This window comes from Aquila chrysaetos, chromosome 4, assembly GCF_900496995.4.
Source record: "Aquila chrysaetos chrysaetos chromosome 4, bAquChr1.4, whole genome shotgun sequence".
Lineage (NCBI taxonomy): Eukaryota > Metazoa > Chordata > Aves > Accipitriformes > Accipitridae > Aquila > Aquila chrysaetos.
Window position 1 is genome coordinate 482188 of NC_044007.1, and position 19448 is coordinate 501635.

At 72.6% G+C, this 19448-nt stretch overlaps 2 protein-coding genes across 7 annotated transcripts in view; both read right to left on the minus strand.

Moving 5' to 3' along the window:
• Positions 1-8127, minus strand: part of PLEC (plectin) — a 68965-nt gene extending 60838 nt beyond the window's left edge. For 4 of the 6 annotated variants that reach the window (XM_041123051.1, XM_041123049.1, XM_041123050.1 and 1 more), the window contains exons 1-2: positions 7552-8127; positions 3586-3781 (exon numbers count right to left, since the gene is read on the minus strand). In XM_041123051.1, coding sequence (XP_040978985.1) covers positions 3586-3781; positions 7552-8112 — 757 coding nt within the window. In that variant the 5' untranslated portion in view covers positions 8113-8127. Of the gene's footprint in view, positions 1-3585; positions 3782-5819; positions 5932-7000; positions 7073-7551 lie in introns of those variants that run through there. The other 2 variants (XM_030011561.1, XM_030011579.2) reach the window with 2 other exon arrangements.
• A 5326-nt stretch (positions 8128-13453) lies between these two features.
• Positions 13454-19236, minus strand: PARP10 (poly(ADP-ribose) polymerase family member 10). The gene is given in 13 exon segments (XM_030012146.2): positions 13454-14322; positions 14439-14613; positions 14704-14837; positions 15000-15920; positions 16058-16196; positions 16334-16546; positions 16688-17223; positions 17395-17622; positions 18082-18208; positions 18210-18290; positions 18292-18329; positions 18825-18985; positions 19174-19236. Coding segments are annotated over 12 exon segments (3606 nt in total). The 5' UTR covers position 18985; positions 19174-19236; the 3' UTR covers positions 13454-13468.
• Positions 19237-19448: the final 212 nt, after the last annotated feature.

The window sequence follows — 19448 nt, forward strand, 5'->3', positions numbered from 1 at the left end:
TCCCCCAAGGCCAAGCTAAAGTATGGGGAAGCAGACCACCACATGGGGTTGGCGGGGGTTGTCCCCCAGGCGCGTTTTTGGTGGTTTTGCCTGGGCGGTGTGTCCCCAGTGCAGGCTGTGGGGAAAACCCCCATGCTGGGTGGTGTCCCTTGGCAGGCCGTGAGGCAGACCCCCACGCTGGGGCGGTGTCCCCCAAGGCAGGCTATGGGACAGACCCCCATACTGGGGCAGTGTTGCCCTGGGCAGGCTATGGGGCAGACCCCCATACTGGGGCGGTGTCCCCCAAGGCAGGATATGGGGCAGACCCCCATACTGGGGCAGTGTCCCCCAGGCAGGCTATGGGACAGACCCCATACTGGGGGGTGTTGCCCTGGGCAGGCTATGGGGCAGACCCCCACACTGGGGCGGTGTCCCCCAAGGCAGGCTATGGGGCAGCACCGTGGGGCTAGAGCTGGTCGTTGGGACCAGGACCAGCAGCCCCCCGCGGCCATGCAGTCAGGGTGCGGGGTCCCCGTGTCCCACGCCGGCGCCTGTCCCCATCCGCGCCGTGTCAGCGCTGCCCGCGGGCACGAACACTTCCTCCCACGCCCTGCCCGTCCTGCCTGCAGCATGGCCACGGCCCGTCCCTCGGCATGCCGTGGGGCTGGGCGCCGACGGCCGCGGCTCACCTGGGTGTCGAGGATTCTTTGGGTGCGGGTCCTGCCGGGGCAGGCGGTGTGGGAACGCTCCCACCTCGGTGCGCACGTACCCACCGGGCGAGCGTGCCCCACGTTTCCTCATGGGGACACACGGGGTGCTGTATGGGGACATGCTGGGTGCCCTATGCGGACACACCAGGTGCTGTATGGGGACATACTGGGCACCCCATGGGGACACACCGGCTACTGTATGGGGACACTCTGCGTGCTGTACAGGGACATACTGGGCGCCCCATGGGGACACACGGGGTGCTGTATGGGGACATACTGGGCACCCCATGGGGACACACTGGCTGCTGTATGGGGACACTCTGGGTGCTGTACAGGGACATACTGGGCGCCCCATGGGGACATGCCAGGTGCTCAGCCCTTGCAAGGGCAGCGGGTCCAAGGGCAGCGCTGGCAGCCGGGCTCAACCCCTGCCCCACAGCGTGGCACGAGGGGGTGACACGGCCCCCAGCCAGCCGGCACGCGGCCCAGCCGGCACATGGCCGCCCCGCACCCTCGCCGGGCGCTGGCACCCACGGCACGTGCCGGGGACACCCCTCCCACGTCAGGGGTAGCCGGGCTCCGGGAGCAGAGGCACGGCTGCCCTTGCACACGCGTGTGCACATGTGTGTGCACGGGCACACCGCCACCCCACACGCACCCAGTCATGCCGGCAGCACCGCCCTGCCCTGCCCCACATCCCCCACGCTGCTGCCCCCCACGCGCCAACCCCCTCGCCCCACACGTACACACGGCCCCACGCCGGCTCAGCTGGCCCCCCACCGCAGGCGCCCCACCCCGTGACTCAGCACTGCGGTGTCACCGGGCCAGGCTGTGCCGGATGCCACCACCGCTCCCACGCCGTCCCAACGTGCCCCACAGGACCCCGGGCCTTCCGCCCCGCTGTCCCCCACCTCCGGGACCCTCCGGACCCCCAACGTCCCCGAGCAGAGACCCACAGACCCTCAGCCCAGCCCTGTGCCCCAGTGGGAGGTGGGACCCCAGGGACCCACCAGGAGGGGACAGCAGGGACCCCCTCACCAGTGAGGACACCCATCAAGCTGGACTGGGCGGATCCCATCACCCCAGGGCTCCCAGGGACCCCATCACCAGCTGGGGGCTGCACTGCAGACCGCTGTCCCTGGGGTGTCCCAGGGGGTCCCTGGGGGGGTCCCCAGGGCCCCGGTCCCCGTGGGACCCCCCAGCAGCAGCAGAGCTGTGCCATTGAGGGGTCACATGGGTCTGCTCCCTCTGGACGGGGGGACACTCGGTGGGCACCCCACCATGGCCCCCCCCAGCTGCTGGGGCCACTGTGGACCCCCGGGACAGCCACAGCCCTGGGGGCCCTCTGACGGCCGCCACTGTCACTGCACAGCCCTGGGGACAGCCTGGCACGGCATGTGTCCTGGGTGCTGCGAGGACACCCCGGGGACATATTCTGGGTGCCATGGGGACACCCCAGGGCCACGGCCATGCGGTGTCACCCTGGGAACGTGTGCTGGGTGCTGTGGGGACACCCCAGGGACACAACCATGTAGGGACACAGCCATGTAGGGACATCCCCGGGACACGGCCATGTGGGGACACCCTGGGAACGTGTCCTGGGTGCTTTGGGGACACCCCAGGGACACAGCCATGCGGGGACACCCTGAGGATGTGTGCTGGGTGCCCGGGGACACGGCCATGGGGACACCCTGGGAACGTGTCCTGGGTGCTTTGGGGACACCCCAGGGACATGGCCACGTGGGGACACCCTGAGGATGTGTCCTGGGTGCTGCGGGGACAAGGACACGCAGGGACACCCCGGGGACATGTCCCAGAGCTGCAGGGACACGGCCACACGGGGACACCCCAGGGACCCTCTGATGGCACCCACCTCTGCTGCAGAGCACAGGGGACAGCTCAGCCTTGTCCCCAGCCCTGCTGCCCCCAGGGGACCCAGCCTTGGTGTCCCCCAAGGGACACAACCCCTTGGTGGATGAGGACCCCCCAGCACACGGCCTCGGTGCCAGCGGAGACCCCGGAGGTTCTTCGGCCACCCCCATGGCACTGACCAGGGCCCACGGGAGCCATGAGAGACCCCAGCCCTACACGCCCCTGCAGCTGGACCCCCACCCCAGCACGGCATAGCCAGACCCGCACCCACCCGACCGCCGAGCCGAATCCTGCCCTGACACTGGCCCTGCGTGGGGACACTGTGGGTGCCCGCTGCCGACGGGCATCTGCGGCACGGCACGACACGGCATGGCAAAGCATCCCCCATGGCGGCACCACCGTCCCAACCCCGGCACAGCTCCCAGCCGCGGTGTCACCCATGGGTTCCCCGGCCCAGCACGGGGCTCCCAGTCACACCTGTGCCCCCATGGCACTGCCCCCCCCGGACACCCCACGGCATCGCCCCACAGCTGCCCCACAGCCCTCCGGATGCCTCCGGCACAGCCAGGCCACGGGCCCCAGCGCCGGCCACACCAGTCCCTCCCCAGCCCTGCCCTGGGATGCCCCTGGTCCCGGGGGGGCTCCTCCTGCCCCTCCCCTCCCCCTGTGAGGGCTGCCTGGGGCCATGGGCACACACTGGACAGGGCTCCTCGGCATCTGCCCCTCCCTGGCATCACTGTCCTGCCCCGGCACAGCCCCAGGCCCCCCCCAGCACACGTGCCCCATGGGCCCCCCAGCACCCCCTCAGCCAGACGCACTGTCCCGCAGCCGGGCACAGACATGACGGCGCACGGTCCCCACGTCCCCAGGGATCCCCGGGTTCCCCCCGGCAGCTGGGCGGCAGCGGGGGCTGCCGGAGCAGAGCCCACCACGACGGCTCGCAGGCACCCCCTCCTCACCACATCCCGAGCTGCCACCCTCCGGGACACGAGACCCCCGGCGCGGTGCCCGCCGCCAGCCCTACCTGCGATCCTGATGACGGCCCTCTCGGCGGGGTCCAGCACCGTCCCGTTGCCGGCGGCCGCTTTGGTGCGCTTGGAGCGCTGGTGCTTGGCCAGGTTCCAGGGCAGCGTGTCCCCGGGGCCGGGGGAGCCACTGCTGCCGCTCGAGCTCTCCTCCGCCATCCCCACCGGCTCCCGGCACCCCGCCGACGTCGGCTCCTGTGGCAGAGGGACAATGTCAGGGACACCGCGGCACCCGCGGCTCCATTCACCAGCACCCGGCCCCTGCCCCGGCACTGGCACCCACCGTGCCCAGCGCCAGCCTTCAGGCACGCCCCAACCGTCCCGGCTCACACCTGTCGCCAGGTTCCCACTGCAGCCGGCAGCACCTGTGGCACCTACACCGCACCCAGCCCTGCAGTAGAACCAAGGGGCATCGGGAGGCACCGCGAGCCCCGTGGGACGGCGCCCGGCCGAGACCTCGTGCACGCGACGCCGCGGGGAAACGAGGTCTGAGCCGGTGGTGCTGCACCAAGCCGTGCCGGTCGGTGCTGCCGAGGCCACGGTCCCCAAGGGGCTGCCATGGCGAAGGGGCAGCAGCAGGCAAGGGATGGGCAACGAGCCGCAGCGATGCCCAGAGCGGGGGGCGAGCAGGGAGGAGGATGAGCCAAGGATGGAGCCGCGGCCCCAGCTGGGGCAGATGAGGAGCCGGAGTCCTGGTCCCACACCGGGAACGGCCACGGAGGTACCGGGCACTCGCCTGTGGGGACCCCCCACCAGTGACACCCCGACAGCCCGTCCCCATGGCTCGGGGCTGGGGGCACGGGCAGACTGGCCAGACCAGAGCTGCAAGGGATGAGGCCGCGCCGGCACCCGGGGTACTGGAGATGGGGCGAGGTGCCGCAGGCGTGCCGGCCGGTTGGGCTCCATGGCAGGAAGAGACTGCCGGGGCCCAGCCGAGCCGGCGGCCCTGCGGTGCCGGCCCCAGCCCCGCACCGGGAGCTCTCCCGGGGGAGCGTGACGGAGGTTGCCAAGCGAAACCGCACGTCAGAGCCGGCAGCAGCGCGGATGCCTCCGCCATCCCACCTCCGCCACGAGCCGCCCGCGGTTACACCCGCTCGAGCTATTTTTTTCCCACCAGATCCCGCACCGCTCGGTGCAGGAAAGCACTGAGCAGCGAGGCCGAGCCACCGCCACCGGGACAGCCGGCCCCAGGGTCGTGGGGGGCCAGGGCCCGGCCGAACCCCCCCGGGGTGTTTGCTGCTGCTGAGACGCCATTTGCAGAAGCTGCGAACACGGCAGATTCACCGGCCCCGGCTCTCCCGGGGCCTCGTGCTGACACACGGCAGCCCCGCGGCACCCCGGCGCAACGGCGTCAGCAGCGGGTGGCGGCGGCAGGAGAATTTTCTCCCTGCCTCCAACGGTTGGGCCGTTTTAGCCAAAACCCTTCCGGAAGGTGCCCCCGCACCCGGCCCACAAGCCACCGGCTGCAGCCACCGGCGCAGCCGGCACCGGGAGCGAAGCCACCCTGCCCCCCCCACCGCAGCCCAGCCAGGTCCCACGGGGCCACGGCCGGCCCGGAGGCTCCCGGCCCCCCCCAGCCAAGCACCCGAGCACGGGGTCAGGTGTGTGGGGCGAGCGGGGGGTGGGCCCACGCGTGTGTGGGGCGAGCGTGGGGCAGGCGGCGCGGCACGTGCCTGTGCCAAGCCTGACGCACCGGTGCCATCGCCCACGCGTGCCCCGCGGCCCCCAGCCCACCCGCACCGCGGGCCTGACTTGCCGCAGACCCCCGACCCCCAGGCACCCCCGTCCTGAGCTCCCCCCACCCCCCAGTACGTGACCCCTCAGCCAGGAACGGCCCCAAACGCCCCCCCCCCCCCCCAGCACAGCCCCCTGCCCCACGCACCCTGCCGTGCTGCACAGCCCCCCCCCCCTCCCCGGCCCCACGCTCTCACTGCACAGCCCCCCCCCCGCCCCCCCAGCCCCCGCGGTTCCTGCAGCACAGCCCCCCCCCGCACCCCCAGGCTGCATGCTTTTGCGGCACAGCCCCCCGCACCCCACAGCCCCCCCGGCTCCTGCAGCACAGCCCCCTCTCCCGTACACCCCACAGACGTGTGTCCCCCCCCCCCGCCCTGCACCCCACGGATCCTGCAGCACAGACACCCACACCCCCCTCCCCGCCCCGCAGCCCCCGGCCCCACGCTGCGGGTCCGCCGAGCGGCACCGGCACCGCGTCCCCGCCGCCGCCGGGACTCACCGAGCGCCGCGCTGTCCGCCGGGGAGAGCCGGGCGGGCATGACCGGGGGGGCTGCGGGCAGCGGCGGGGGCTGCACCCGCACCGGCACCGGCACCGGCACCGGCTCCCGCTCCCGCAGCGGCGCGGCGGGGCCCGGCGGGCGGGGCGGGGCGGGGCGGAGCGGGGCGGGGGGGGGGCGGTCAGGGGGCGCCTATCTCACCTCCCCACCCGCACCCGCCCACGGGGCCGCTGCACCCCAGCAGGAGCGTTAACGCTCAGCGGTGCAGCCAGCGTGGGGAGGGTTAACCACTACCGCTGCACCCCCTGCACCTGCTGCACCCAGCGTGGGAAGGGTTAACCCCGACCGCTGCACCCCCCTGCACCCCCTGCACCGACAGCACCCAGCGTGGGAAGGGTTAATGCTGACCGCTGCACCCCCTGCACCTGCTGCACCCAGCGTGGGAAGGGTTAATGCTGACCGCTGCACCCCCTGCACCTGCTGCACCCAGCGTGGGAAGGGTTAATGCTGACCCCTGCACCCTCTGCACCAACCGCACCCAGCATGGGAAGGGTTAACCCCAACCGCTGCACCCCCTGCACCCCCTGCACCGACAGCACCCAGCGTGGGAAGGGTTAACCCCAACCGCTGCACCCCCTGCACCCACTGCACCCGGCATGGGAAGGGTTAATGCTGACCGCTGCACCCCCATTCCCTCCCACCCCGGGGTGGGCACCCACACCCGGCCCTGCCTGCCCTCACTGGCCAGACCTGGCAGGGGCAGGCAGGGGCAGGCAGGGGCAGCGTGTGGCCCCTTTCCCCCCTGGGCAGCACCCACCCGCACGCCCTGGCCAAGACCCCCCGGTTTGGCCAAGTGCCGCCGCTCGGTGCCGGGCACGGGCGGCACCGGGAGCTGCGGGGCATGGGCAGAGTGTGGCAGCGGCCTCCCGACGGGGGCCCTGGGCCATGCCGGACCCCCGGGAGCCGCCTCGTGCCAGGGCCACCGGCGGCAGGAGGTCCCGGCCTCGCCGGCGCCAGGGATACGCCGAGCCTCGTGCCGGTTACTGCGGCACCGGTGCCACCCTCTGCAAGCCCGGGCACCACCGGCACCCTCTGCGCCCCCCCGCCCCTCCACCTGCCAGCGCCCCGTTACCCACGCACCGCGATTGCCGCCAGGTCAGGCAACGTGCCCTACCCGCCGCACCTGGGTGCCCGCGCCCGCTCCTGGTGCCACGGCGGCCGGCGCGGCGCGGTGCGGCATCAGCCACCCTTCACATGACCCAGTTCCTCCTGGCCCGGCGCAGCCGCCCTCGGCTCCCAGCTTGTTTACGCCACCACGGCACCGGCGCTGCTCCGCCGAGCGTCACCGGGAGGCCGGGGACACCCTGCCCGGCGGGTGGCACCGCGGGGAGGCCCCACCAGCCCGAGGGGCCCACGGACGGCGATGCCGGATGGCGACGCCAGCCCACGGCATGGGTGCAGCGGGGGTACCAGCTCCATCCCCCCCACCCGGTCCCGACTGCCCCAGCCCTGCCCAGGCTAGCCGCGGGCACGCCACAGGCAGGACTCCGGTGCGGCAGGAGGGTGCCGCGGCCCAGGCAGGTGTGCAGGCGGCACGTTTGCCAGCTGCCGGCCTCAGCGGTAGCATGGGCTGCTGCTGGCTGCCGCATCCAGAGACCACGTGAGCCGCCGCGGCGGAGGGATGACGCCAGGATCCTCCGGCTCGCCCACCGCACGGCCTCCGCACCCACTCACCGGCACGGGCCCCGGCCCAGCTGCCCACACCCTGCCCGCCTGCCTGCTTCTCCTCCGCTGCCTCTCCTCCGGCTGCAACCGCCGGCAGGGCCGGGCAGGCCAGAGCGGCTCCGGCAACGGGGATGGAGCTTGGCTCCAGCCGCCGGCGCTGCAGGAGGGGCCGGCCAGCCCCTGGCAGCCGGTGAGCCCCTGGGAGCTGGCAAGCTCCTTGGCAGCCGGTACGCCTGCCGGGAACCAGAGACGGTGCCGGGAACCGGCGACGGTGCTGGCTGCCGGCCTCAGCCCCACAGGTTGGCAGCTGCCGCGGTGCCTGGCAGCTCTGCGGCACCGGTGCCGTGGGACGGAGGCGCCCGTGGGTGTGGATGCCCATGCGCACGGGTATGCACGCTCTCCTGAAGGTACGCGCCTGTGCCTGCACCGGTGAACGGATCTGCCTGGGAGTACAGGCACACGCACCCACCAACCTGCACATGCGTGCACACACGCGTGCCCACACGCGTGCCCACCTACCCCGTGCACATACGTGCACGGGAATGCACGTACATGAGAGCGCACGCGCATATCCGCCCGAATGCGTGCGTGCAACCCCCCCGCTGCGTGTGTGCACACGTGCCAAAGCAGGCATATAAGGGCATGGACACACATGAATATGCATGTGCCCACACCTGCCCGGCTGCACGCACGCACGGTGCACGCCGGCACACGGGGACCCGAACACCGGTGCGCACGCGCGTACCAACACACCTGTGTGCACACGGGCACGCGCGCACACCTGCCAAACACGGACGCACCCGCGCACTGGGACTGCTCAGGGGCTCAGCACCCACCCCGCGGCGCGGCAATGCCGGCAGGTGGCGGGGCTGGCAGGGTGCTGGGGGTGCCGGAGGGTCCCCGGGGTCTCCGCTCGGCCCTGTTCCTGTGCCGGGTCTTGTCCAGCCGGGCGCCATGCCCCAACCAGCCCCGTTGCCAGCACAGTGCCCCACACCCCCGTGCGCGCCGCGGCACTGTGCCCACGCCTGCCAGCCGCCCCACGGCGTCCACCCCCATGGGTAGCCGAGCTCTGCCCCACGGTGCCAGGGGAGACTGCGCTGTGGATGCTCTCCCTGCTGTGCCATCACACCGGCACGTTGGCCTCATGCCTCCCGGTGCCTCCCGGTGCCGCCCAGCCACATCCAGCTGCCCAGCCGTGGCACAGCACGGCACAGCACCCACCCCAGCCCCACAGCACCGCCGCATTGGGGCCGACACATGCCAGAGTAACACCGCAGACCCCGGCGCAGCCGGCACTGACGATGGTCCCCGTGGGGTGCTGGGACCCCCGGGGACCCTAGACTGGGGCAGTGGGACACAGCAGCCGGCAGCGCCAGGAGCAGGGTGGCTCACGGCGGGGTCCCCCTCCCAGCTCCACACGCGCCCCGGGGTCCCTACCGCGGTGCGTGCCGCCGGTGCGCGCTGGCTTCTGACCCCTGCCGGCCTCGGCTTCGGGCCCCCCCTCCGGCCCCTCTGCAAGGCAAACACGCTGCCCGGTGAGCCCCCCAGCGCGGGGGGCCCACACCCCACGGCACCCCCCACACGCAGCCTGCCTGCAGCCTGCCCGCAGCTGGGTGCCTGCCTGCAGCCTGCCTGCAGCTGGGTGCCTGCCCGTGGCCGGGTGCCTGCCTGCAGCCTGCCCGCAGCTGGGTGCCTGCCTGCAGCCTGCCTGCAGCCGGTGCGTGCCCCGATGGGGCAGGCAGCCTTAGCCTCCCCCCGCCCGGTCTCGCTGCCCGCAGTACCGGGAAGGCAGCGCCGCTGCCCAGGGCTGCCGGTTGCTCCGGCAGGCGGGCAGGACTCCGTGCTTGGCACAGCCGCCCTCGCCGCGATCATGTGCCGGTCCCGGCACGGGAGCAGCGAGCGACTCCCCTCGCCAGGAGCCCGGACAAAGGGCCCCTTTCAGCGCCGCGCTCGGCCCCACGGGCCCCTCGGGGCCAGGGGACAAAGGTCCGGCACTCGGCACCGGCAGCGCGGAACTCTCCTTGTTCAAGGCCAGCGGCTGGCGTGGCACCCACAGGGCTGCCCCCAGCCCCGCAGAGGGGGTGGGCGTGCGGCCAGGACCCCCCGGCAAGGCCGGTGCACCCCCTCTGTATTCTGGCGTGGGGAGCTGCCGGCACATCCCTCTCGGTTCTTACCTCCGCGTCTGCCGGCGGCTTCGCGCTTCCCGGCAGCTTCCCCAGGGGAGCAGACTGAGCGGCTCAGCGCTGAGACGTGTGCCGGGGCCTGGCACGTTGCCCCCGCCGGGGATCCCGGCGCTCGCCGCCCCGCGCCGTCCCCGAGCGCAGCATCACGTCACGCTGGGGCTGGCACACGTCGGCGCCGTGCCGCATGCCAGCCCTGCGCCGGACGCTCACCCTGAGCCCACGGAGCCGGTGTCGGAGCTGGGGGTGCGGCACTCGGCACACGCTGCCATGTGCTCCCTGAACGGGCGTGTGTGCTGCTGAGACCCCACGGCACCGTGCCGGCTTGTGCCCGCGTGTGCCCCGGTGCCTCTCGGTGGGTGCCCTCGGCAAGCGGGAATGCCGCGGGAGCGGCCGTGCCCCCCACTGCCTGACGCCTGCCTGCCGTTTGCCCACGGGGAATGGTGAGCTGCAGCATGGGGGGGACCCGCCGTCGCCCTGCGGGGTGGGGGAACCCAGCACCAGGGGCTGGTCACCCCCCCGGCCGCTCCGCTGGGCTCCGGCACCTGGGGACGATCTGTGGCTGCCCCCCACTGTTCAGCCCTGTGGCAGGGTCTCTGCGGCACAGGGGGGGGTCCGGCGGGGGACACGGGGGACCCCGTGGGGACCGTCCCTCCCCAAGCTGCCCCTTGACATGTGGCGGCATCCCCTGGCACCTTCCTGGGGGGCTGCGGGGGAACCCACGGGGACGGCAGCGGGCAGTGGGTCCGGTGGCGAGGCAGCACCGTGGGCAGGACCCCCAGCACCGGCAGCCACGGGGGGTCACCGGCCGCCCCCCACCCGGCAGGGACACTCTGCAACCGGGCTGTGCTGGGGGGGCCTACGTGCCAGGCTGGCCCCGTTACCCCCCCACCCTGTGCCCCAGTCCAGCTGTGGGACGATGAACTCCAGATGTGCGGCCCCTCCCGCTGACTCACCCCGCTGGGCTCCAGACGCTCCCAGCCCCACTCCCCTTCTGGGGATGGGAACAGCCCCTCCCGGCCCCCACGTCCCGGTCCCACTGGGCCCCTGGCTGGGGAAGGAGCTGGACATGGCAGAGCAGGCACGACACCAGGATCCGGCCTGGCGGCAGTGCGGGGCAGTGGGGGACAGCGCTGGCCGGCGGGGGACAGGGCTGTCCCCGGCCAAGCCACCTCTCCTGCCTGCCCGAACACCCTCTGGCAGCAGCTCTGCCCCACGGCTCTGTCCCCCGTGTCCCCATGTCCACCGTGTCTCCCACATCCCCCATGTCCCTGGGATCACCCGGGTCCCCCCTGTCCCCTGCATCCCCCATATTCCCCCCACCCCATGTCCAGCAGGCAGCCACACATCACCCTGGTACCCTCATTCCCTTCATCCTCCTTGTCCCCTGCGTCCCCCGTGTCCCCTGTGCTCCGTGTGCGGCAGGCAGCTCCACTGCACAGCCCTGTCCCCCGCATCTCCTGTGTCCCCTGCGTCCCCATGTCCCCCGCATTCCCTGTGTCCCCTGCATCCCCCGTGTCTTCTATGTCCCCATGTCTCCTGCATCTTCTGTGTCCTCCACATCCCCTGTGTCCCCCATGTCCCCTGTGTCCCCTGCGTCCCCATGTCCCCTGCATCCCCTGTGTCTTCTGTGTCCTCCACATCCCCTGTGTCCCCATGTCCCCTGCATCTCCTGTGTCTTCTGTGTCCCCATGTCTCCTGCATCTTCTGTCCTCCACATCCCCTGTGTCCCCTGTGTCCCCATGTCCCCTGCATCTCCTGTGTCCCCCACATCCCCTGTGTCCCCCACATCCCCCACATCCCCCGTGCCCAGTGGGCACCCCCGTCAGCAGGGGGGCCATGCCATGGGGTGCCCCCCGTCCCCGCCCGGCTGGCGGACATGTCCCCAGGCGGGCAGGCTGCCTGCAGCCTGTACCCGTTGCCCCCCCCGCCCCCCCAGCCCCGTCCCGGCCCCAGCAGCTCCCACGGCCCCTGCGCTTCCCCTGCCTGACTCATCCCTGCCTGCGGATCCCGCTGCCTGCCCCAACCGGCCTGGGCCCGGGCCAGGCCGGCAGCAGCAGGCAGCTGCCTGCGGGGCCTTAACCCTCTCGGGGAGCGGAGCAGCCCTCCTGCACCCCCATGGTGCCCACCAGCCCCCTGCCTGCGGCTGGGGCTGGGGCAGGCAGCGAGGGCAGCGCGGGCAGGGTGCACTGCAGGCAGGGTGCAGGGCAGGCAGCATACGGTGCAGGCAGATTGCAGCACAGGCAGGGTGCAGCACAGGCAGGGTGCACTGCAGGCAGGGTGCAGCACAGGCAGGGTGCACTGCAGGCAGGGTGCAGAGCAGGCAGGGTGCACTGCAGGCAGGTACAGCACAGGCAGGATGCGGTGCAGGCAGATTGCAGCACAGGCAGGGTGCGGCGCAGGCAGGATGTGGTGCAGGCAGATCGCAGTACAGGCAGGGTGCACCGCAGGCAGGGTGCAGCACAGGCGGGATGGGGTGCAGGCAGATTGCAGCACAGGCAGGGTGCACTGCATGCAGGTGCAGAGCAGGCAGGGTGCAGCACAGGCAGGCAGCAGCGCAGGCAGGGTGCAGGCAGGCAGGCAGGCAGGCTGCAGCACGGGCAGGGTTAACAGCAGGCAGAGGAAGGAATGCTCCGGAGCGTTCTCTGCTTGCTGACACCGTGGCGGTGCCAAACCGCAGGCCTGGCAGGGCCACGCTGCCGCTCCCGATCCGCCGGCGGCTCCCGGCCCCTCGACGCCCCATGGGAAGGGGGAGCAGGAGCGGGGCCGGATCCAGCCCCAGGGTCTGGATGTTCCCAGCACCGGGGCTCAGGGGCCTCCGCAAATCCGCTGCCTGGCAAAGCAAGCCTGGGGGGGGGGGGGACAGAACACGCCCGGCACAGCCTGCCCCCCCCGCCTGCCCTCAGCTCTGCCTGCACCCCAGCTCCGTCCCCACGCCCCAGCGCAGGGTTTGTGGGAAAGGCCGTGGGAACAGCCCAATCCCAAGCCGACCGGACCGGCAGCACCACAGCGTTGAACCCCGGCCAGAGCACGCCATGGCCCTGCAGCCGCTCCCACCAGCAGCCCCCGGCCCCACGCTGCCCACCCGCCTGCCAGCATGGGGTGGGCGATGCCAGCGTGGGGGACAGCGCTGGCACAGACGGGCAATGCCGTAAGCTTGTCCCTCGCACCAGGCCAGGCACGGATACCCTCGGTGCCGGCGACCCCGGAGCTGGCAGGGCACTGTGCCGCGGTGGGCACAGAGGGTTCCCAGCACCGGTGCCAGCCCGAGACCACGTCCTCCCCCCAACCGGGACCCAGCCATGGGGAGAAGCAGAAATGCCGTCACTGCCCGGCTGCCAGCGGGGCTGGTGCCAAGCCAGGGTGGCCGGTAGTGCTCGTGGCAGAGCCACAGCACCCTCAAGTGCCACCAGCACCAGCACCAGCCTGGAGTCCCATGACCCCCAGCCCCAGCCAGCACCGGGCGTCCCTGGCACCCCATGAATCCTGGACACGTGCCCCTGTCCTCTCCCATCCTTTCCACCCACATCCATCCCCCATGCCCACCCGCCCTGCGCCCACTGTGGTCCCAGGGAACACCTCCCCTCCCAGCACTGGGGGCTCTGGGGGGGGGGACAGACCCCACGGGCCCTGGCCCGGGCAGAGGCGAGGGGAACGGCTGAGCCCCAAGCTCCGCTCTTGGCCTCCCAGGATCGGGGCAGGCAGACGGCGAGTGCTCCCAGCTCCGTGTTCTGCATCCCATGCTCTCACCTGCGCCGGGGCGGCCGGGAGGGGGTCTGGTCCCTGGGATGGGGGGGACAGGCCCGAACGGGACCCCATCCCCAGGACAGCGGGGGGGACAAACCTGGAGGCGACCCTGACCCCCAGACAGGTGGGATGAGCCCAAAGGAGACAGTGTCCCCAGGACGGGGGGGACCCGGTCCCAGGATGGGGGACCGTGCCCTGGGGACCACTGTGGCTGCAGGCGGGTCCCCAGCTTGCAGCCCTGCCCCATGGGGCAGCTCCGGGACCCCCAAAGCATAGCACCCCAGCCCCCCCCACCCAGAGCCCCCCAAAACCTCACAGATACAGGGAAAGGCTCCAACTTTATTCCCAGTTTTGCTCTTATTGCACTGGCGACCCCCAAATCCTCCCACACCCCCCTTCCCAGGGGCTGGAAAGGGGGGCCGAGGGGGGGCCCTATGCCGGAGGGGACCCCCCCAAACTTCAATCCCCTGGAGCAGGGCAGGGACACCCCCAGCCCCGAGCCCCCGTTGGCAGGGCCAGTACACCGGGACGGTGGGTGCCGGGGGGCTCAGGGGGGGGGCCCCGTGGCGGCGGCAAGTGATGAGGTACTGGGGGTAGGCCTGGGTGTCGTTGAAGATGACGAAGATGGCGGGCTGCAGGGGGTTGTCCACCACGCTGTCGTAGCGCAGGGGGGCCCCGGCCCCCTCCCGCAGCGGGGGGGCCCGCAGCCCCTGCCCTCCCACCGCATAGTCTCCAGTCAGCACCTTGGCCACGAAGACGTACTTGCTGCCGTCGGCGCTGCGCGGCGAGTACTGCTCCTGCACTGAGACCGCCGCGTCCACCGCGAAGTACACGCCGAGCCCGTAGAGAGCGGCTGCGGGGCCGGCAGAGGGGGGGGGGACATCAGCCCATGGCACTGGGGCAGCAGGGGGGGCACGTGCCGGCGGCACCGTGCCCGGATCGGCACCCCACTCCCACACCGGCGCTCACCGTTCTTGCCGCAGAAGCTGCGGTTGAAGCCGTGCAAGCAGATCTCGCGGCTGGACGTCTCGGTGGTGCCGTGGAAGAGGATCCGCTCCACCATGCCGCCGGCGCAGGCCTTCTCCATGCTGGCCTTCTTCAGCTGGTACTGCTTGTACAGCAGCGGGTGGATCAGCTTCTCCACCTGCTGGGCAGCACCGCAGCGTCCGGGGCTCTGCCGCGGGGACACCCCCGGCCGGGGTCCTGTGCCCCCCCCGGTGCTGCCGGCACCCACCTTGACGATGCTGATCTTGCTGTGCAGCTCCTCCAGCGTCTCATAGAAATGGCACACGGTGTCGCGGAACTCCTCCGAGTCCTCGGCCAGCGGCATCAGCCTCACCTCCTCCTCCAGCCCCAGCGCCTCCGGCCCTGCTGGATGAAGCCCCAGTGAACACCGGCACGGCACAGCACAGCACCTCCCCGGGCAGGGGACCCCGCGGCAGGGCAAGACTGGCCCCGCGGCACCATCCCGCTCGCACGGCGCAGCGGCGGCGGTACCGCACCGGCAATGCTGGGGGCAGCGGCACGCACTTAGCAGGCGGCGGGCGCTCTCCGTCGGGGGCTGGCTGCGGGAGATGGCCACGGCGGAGGCATTGCCGATGTCGTACTCTTCCATCCGCTCAAAGTCGATGGTGAAGGGCCTTCCGTCCAGCAGCAGGTCCAGCCGGCGCGCCCGGCGCAGCCAGGCCCGCTCCAGCAGCGCGGCAGCCTCAGGGGCGTAGGGGACGGCGGTGCCGGAGGGGTCCCAGCGCACCCAGCACGCGGTGGTGGCGGCGGGGGGACCGCGCTCCGGCTGCGGCAGCCGCTGCAGCAGGAGGGTGAGGTCACGGGCGGCGGCGGCGGTGTACTCGGCGAAGCCGCTCAGCGTGGCGGTGCCGTCGCGCAGGCAGAGGCGCACGGCGTGCTTGCGCTGCAGGAAGGTCAGGCAGCGGCGGCAGGCGGCCGGCAGCGCCCGCAGGCACTCGCTCTCCACCTCCTCTGCCCGCAGCCGCTCCTCCAGCGCCTGCTCCAGCTCCCGCGGCACCGCGGCCACGTCCTGCTCGAAGGAGGAGAACAGCGTCACCTGCACCGCGTCCGCCGCCGGCAGAGCCTCCTCCAGGGAGGCCTCCAGCGCGGCCAGGAGGCCGGCATCTTCCTCTTCCTCCCGTGCGCCGGGTGCTGCCCGCTGCTCCTGGCGGTAGGAGCGGAGGGAGAGCGCGGTGGCACGCGCCAGCTCCTCCTCCTCGCGCCGCGTGCTGTCCATGGAGCGCTGGATGGCCAGCACCATCTGCGCCTCCTCCTCCTCCAGCCCGCCCGACGGCGTCTCCCTGGTGCCCTCCCCGTCGGCCGCCTCGGGGGGCTCGGCGTCGGGGTCCTGCTCCCCACCAAGGATGTCGCCGGGCTGCGGCGCAGGCTCCTCATCACCGGCGGCCTCGCCGGGGTGCAGCGCCGCCAGCAGCTCCTTGATCTCCTCTGCAGGGAGGAGCGAGGTGTCAACCACGAGTCCCGACCACGGCGTGGGGAAGGAACTGGCATCCGCGGCCCCCTCCCACCGCGGCGCCAGGAGAGCGGGTGCCGGAGCGGCCCCCTCGCCCCACGCCACCCCTCACCTATGTTGGAGTGAAGGCCGTCTGCATCGGCATCATCGGCACCGTTGGCATCATCAGGCAGGTCCCAGCGCCGCGAGTGCAATGCCATGGGCAGGGGGTCCCGGCAGCAGCTCGGGGGGAGCAGCTCCTCCAGCTCTGGCTGAGGGGACAGAGGGGTAGGACGCCGTCACCAGTACTGCACCTGCGTGGCAGGGACTGGCACGACGGCACCCGCCTCCTGCTGGCTCCGGCGCTAGCCCCGCCGCCCTCCCCAGTCAGGGTGGGCGCCGGTCGTACCTGGGGGTCCGGGGGGCTCCAGTGGATGCCGTCCAGGTCGATGACGCACTGGAAGCGGCTCTCCAGCTGCTGGAGGATGCTCTGCCCGCCCTTGTCCCGCAGGAAGCGGGCGATGCCGGGGAACCGCAGCGTCACCAGCTGCGAGCCCACGGTGCCCAGCAGGCTCTGCAGGAAATCAGCCGCTGCCCGGCACCGGCCCGTTTCCCCGCTCACCTGCCAGAGAGGGCTGGGCGGTCAGGGCCTGCCCGCCGCGTTGGCACCGCGGCACCAGCGGCCCTCAGCCCGTTGTGGCGAGGAAAGGGAGGTGGGTGCCGCAGGCACAGACCCCTGCCCGCACCTCTGCCCGCAGCTCACCCGAAAGCCGGCGACATCCTCCCCCTCCAGCGGCAGCAGGGAGACCTCGGGGATGCTGGCCAGCAGGTCCTGGTAGTGCCGCTGCAGGTAACGCAGCGCTCCCGGCTCTGCCGGCACCAGCGCCTCATCCTGCGCCGAACCCGCCAACACCTGCTCCTGGCGCTGCCCCCGGCCGGCCGCGTCCTCGTCACCCTCCGTGTCCTCATCCCCGCCGGGGAAGGCAGCCGACAGCTCTCCCGGCACCCGGCTCAACACCTGCGGCTCTGCCGGCTCTGCCGCCTCCGGGCATGTGTTTTGGCTGGCAGGAGCCGGGGGGTCTGTGTCTGGTGGGGGGGCCAGGGCTGTGTCCCTTAGGGGGTCTGTGTCTGGCAGGGGGGCTGTGTCCTGTGAGGGGGCCATGTCTGGTGGGGGGGCCGTGGCCGTGTCCCGCAGGGGGTCCGCGTCCCCCTCCAGCGATTCCAGGAAGGGGTAATGGGGGGTGAGGACCAGCACCGTGTCCTGCAGCCGGTGGGGTCTCTGCAGCACCCGCTCTGCCGCTGCGGGGGGAGAGGACAGGCAGCTGGCGGCCAAGCGCAACCCCCCCTGGCACCCGGCCCTGCCCTGGCCACAGTCACGGCGCAGGCAGGACGGAGCAGGGCAGCCAAAGCTCGGCACCGGCAGCCGGCCGGGTCAGCGCCGGCGGGGAGGTCCCATTCGCCCCTGCTCACCTGCCGGCTCCTGGAAGGTGACGATGGCCGCCCGGCCGCCCGGCAGCAGCCGCACCGCCTGCACGCTGCCGCCCCCGCTGCGCCGGTTCTCGAAGTAGAGCTCCAGAAAGTCGTGGCTCAGCCCCGGCGCCTCTGCCCGCACCAGCACGCTGGTGGGCCGCGGCAGCTGCAGCAGGGCCAGCGCGGCCCCCTCCAGCCCCTGCGCCCGCTGCTCCGCCGCCGCAAACTCTGCCAGGACAGGGGTGGCGGCGATGCCGGGGGGGGCCCTGGGGACATGGCGGCAGCTCCCCCACGGCCCTGGCAGCGGCCAGGGGCTGGAAGCCCCTTCAGCCGCCCGGCCGTGCCAATGACACCGTTTGTCACCGCCGGCTCTGGCAGGAGACAATCGCCAGGAGCACCTCCACCACGATTCACCCACCGGCAGGACCCCACCACTGACCAGCCCTGGCTCACCGGCACTGCCAGTCACCCGCTGCGGGGATAAGGCGCCGCGGCACTTGGCAGCACTGGCCCTCTGCTGAGCCGGTCACCCCAAAACACCGCTGCCGTGGTCCTGGCCACCGAGCGGCGCGGCAGACCCCGCACCCCAAAATGCCGCCCCGGCACTCCCGGCACCAGCGCTGCACCGTAACGAGGGGAGTGCGGTGCCCCCCGCCCCAGGGGATGGCTCCCCCCCCCTGCACCCACCTTGGGGGGTGATGGGGTCCTGCAGGTGCAGCAGCGCCCAGCCGGGCGCCGGGCCCCGGCGCAGGCTGAAGGTGCTGGGGGGGCGTCCCAGTAGGGTCTCCAGGCGCAGCTCCAGCAGCTCGGGGGGGGGTCCGGGGGTCGAGGTCCCGCAGCAGCAGGCGGGTGGGGTCCCAGGGGGTGGCAGGGCGCACCACCAGCTCGGCCCCCCCCCAGCTGGTGGCTGCTGCGGGCCAGGACGTTCTGGGCATCTGCGCGGGGGGATGGGTGGGTGTCACCGGGGTGGGGAGGGGAGTGTAGCGCCTGAGCCCACCCGGCACCCTGCCTCCCATTGGGACCCCCTGGGGGGCACAGCACTGCTCACCAGTACTCCCAGTGGGGCTGGGGGTGCCACCCCCCCGTACTGCAACCCAGTGCTTCCAGTGGGGACAGCTCCCCCCCCACACCCATCCCAGTGCTCCCAGCTGGGACTGGAGGCCCCCTGCACCCCAATCCCAGTGCTCCCAGCTGGGACAGGGACCCCCCAACACCCCATCCCAGTGCTCCCAGCTGGGACAGGGACCCCCCAACACCCCGTCCCAGTGCTCCCAGCTGGGACAGGGACCCCCCACACCCCATCCCACGGCTCTCGCTGGGGCTGGGGGTGACCTCCTGCACTCCATCCCAGTGCTCCTGGCTGGGACCGCGATGCCCCCCACCCCATCCCAGTGCTCCCAGCAGCAGCCGCGCCCTCGCCCCGCACTCACCCTGGGGGTTCTCGAAGGTGAGGAAGAGGAGGGGGCCGAGGCGCTGGCAGCTCTGGACGGGCCCCCCCCCCGAGCGCCGCCGGCTCTCGAAGTAGAGGACCACCAACTCCTCCTCCGTGCCGCGGGGGACACCCCCCACCTCCAGCACCCCCTCCGCCATCCTGCCCGGGCACACACACATTGGGGGGGGGGGGGGGGGGGGTCAGACACCCCCCTCGCCCCCACACGCGTGACCCCAACCCCTCCCCAAGCCCCACATGCCCCCTCCCCAGACCACAGCCCCCCCCCCCCCGGTGCCCCCACAACTGCCCCGGGGCAGGACCACCCCCCCACTCCCCTACCCACGCACCGGGCTCTGCTCGGCTCCGCCCCGGCGGAGAAACGAAACCGAAACCGGCCCGGGGGGGGCGGGACCGGGAAGAGGAACGGGAAGGGGAGGGGCCTCCGGGGGGGGGTGGACACGGGACCGGCCCCACGCGTGATACCGGGAGAAACCAGGAGAAAGCCCCGTTCCCCACCACGGGGGGGGGTACGACGGGGGGGGGGCGGGCAGGGACAGGCAGGGGCTCTGCCGCCACACGGGGGCGCTCTGCTGCGCGGCCCCGCCCCCTCCCCTCAGGCCAC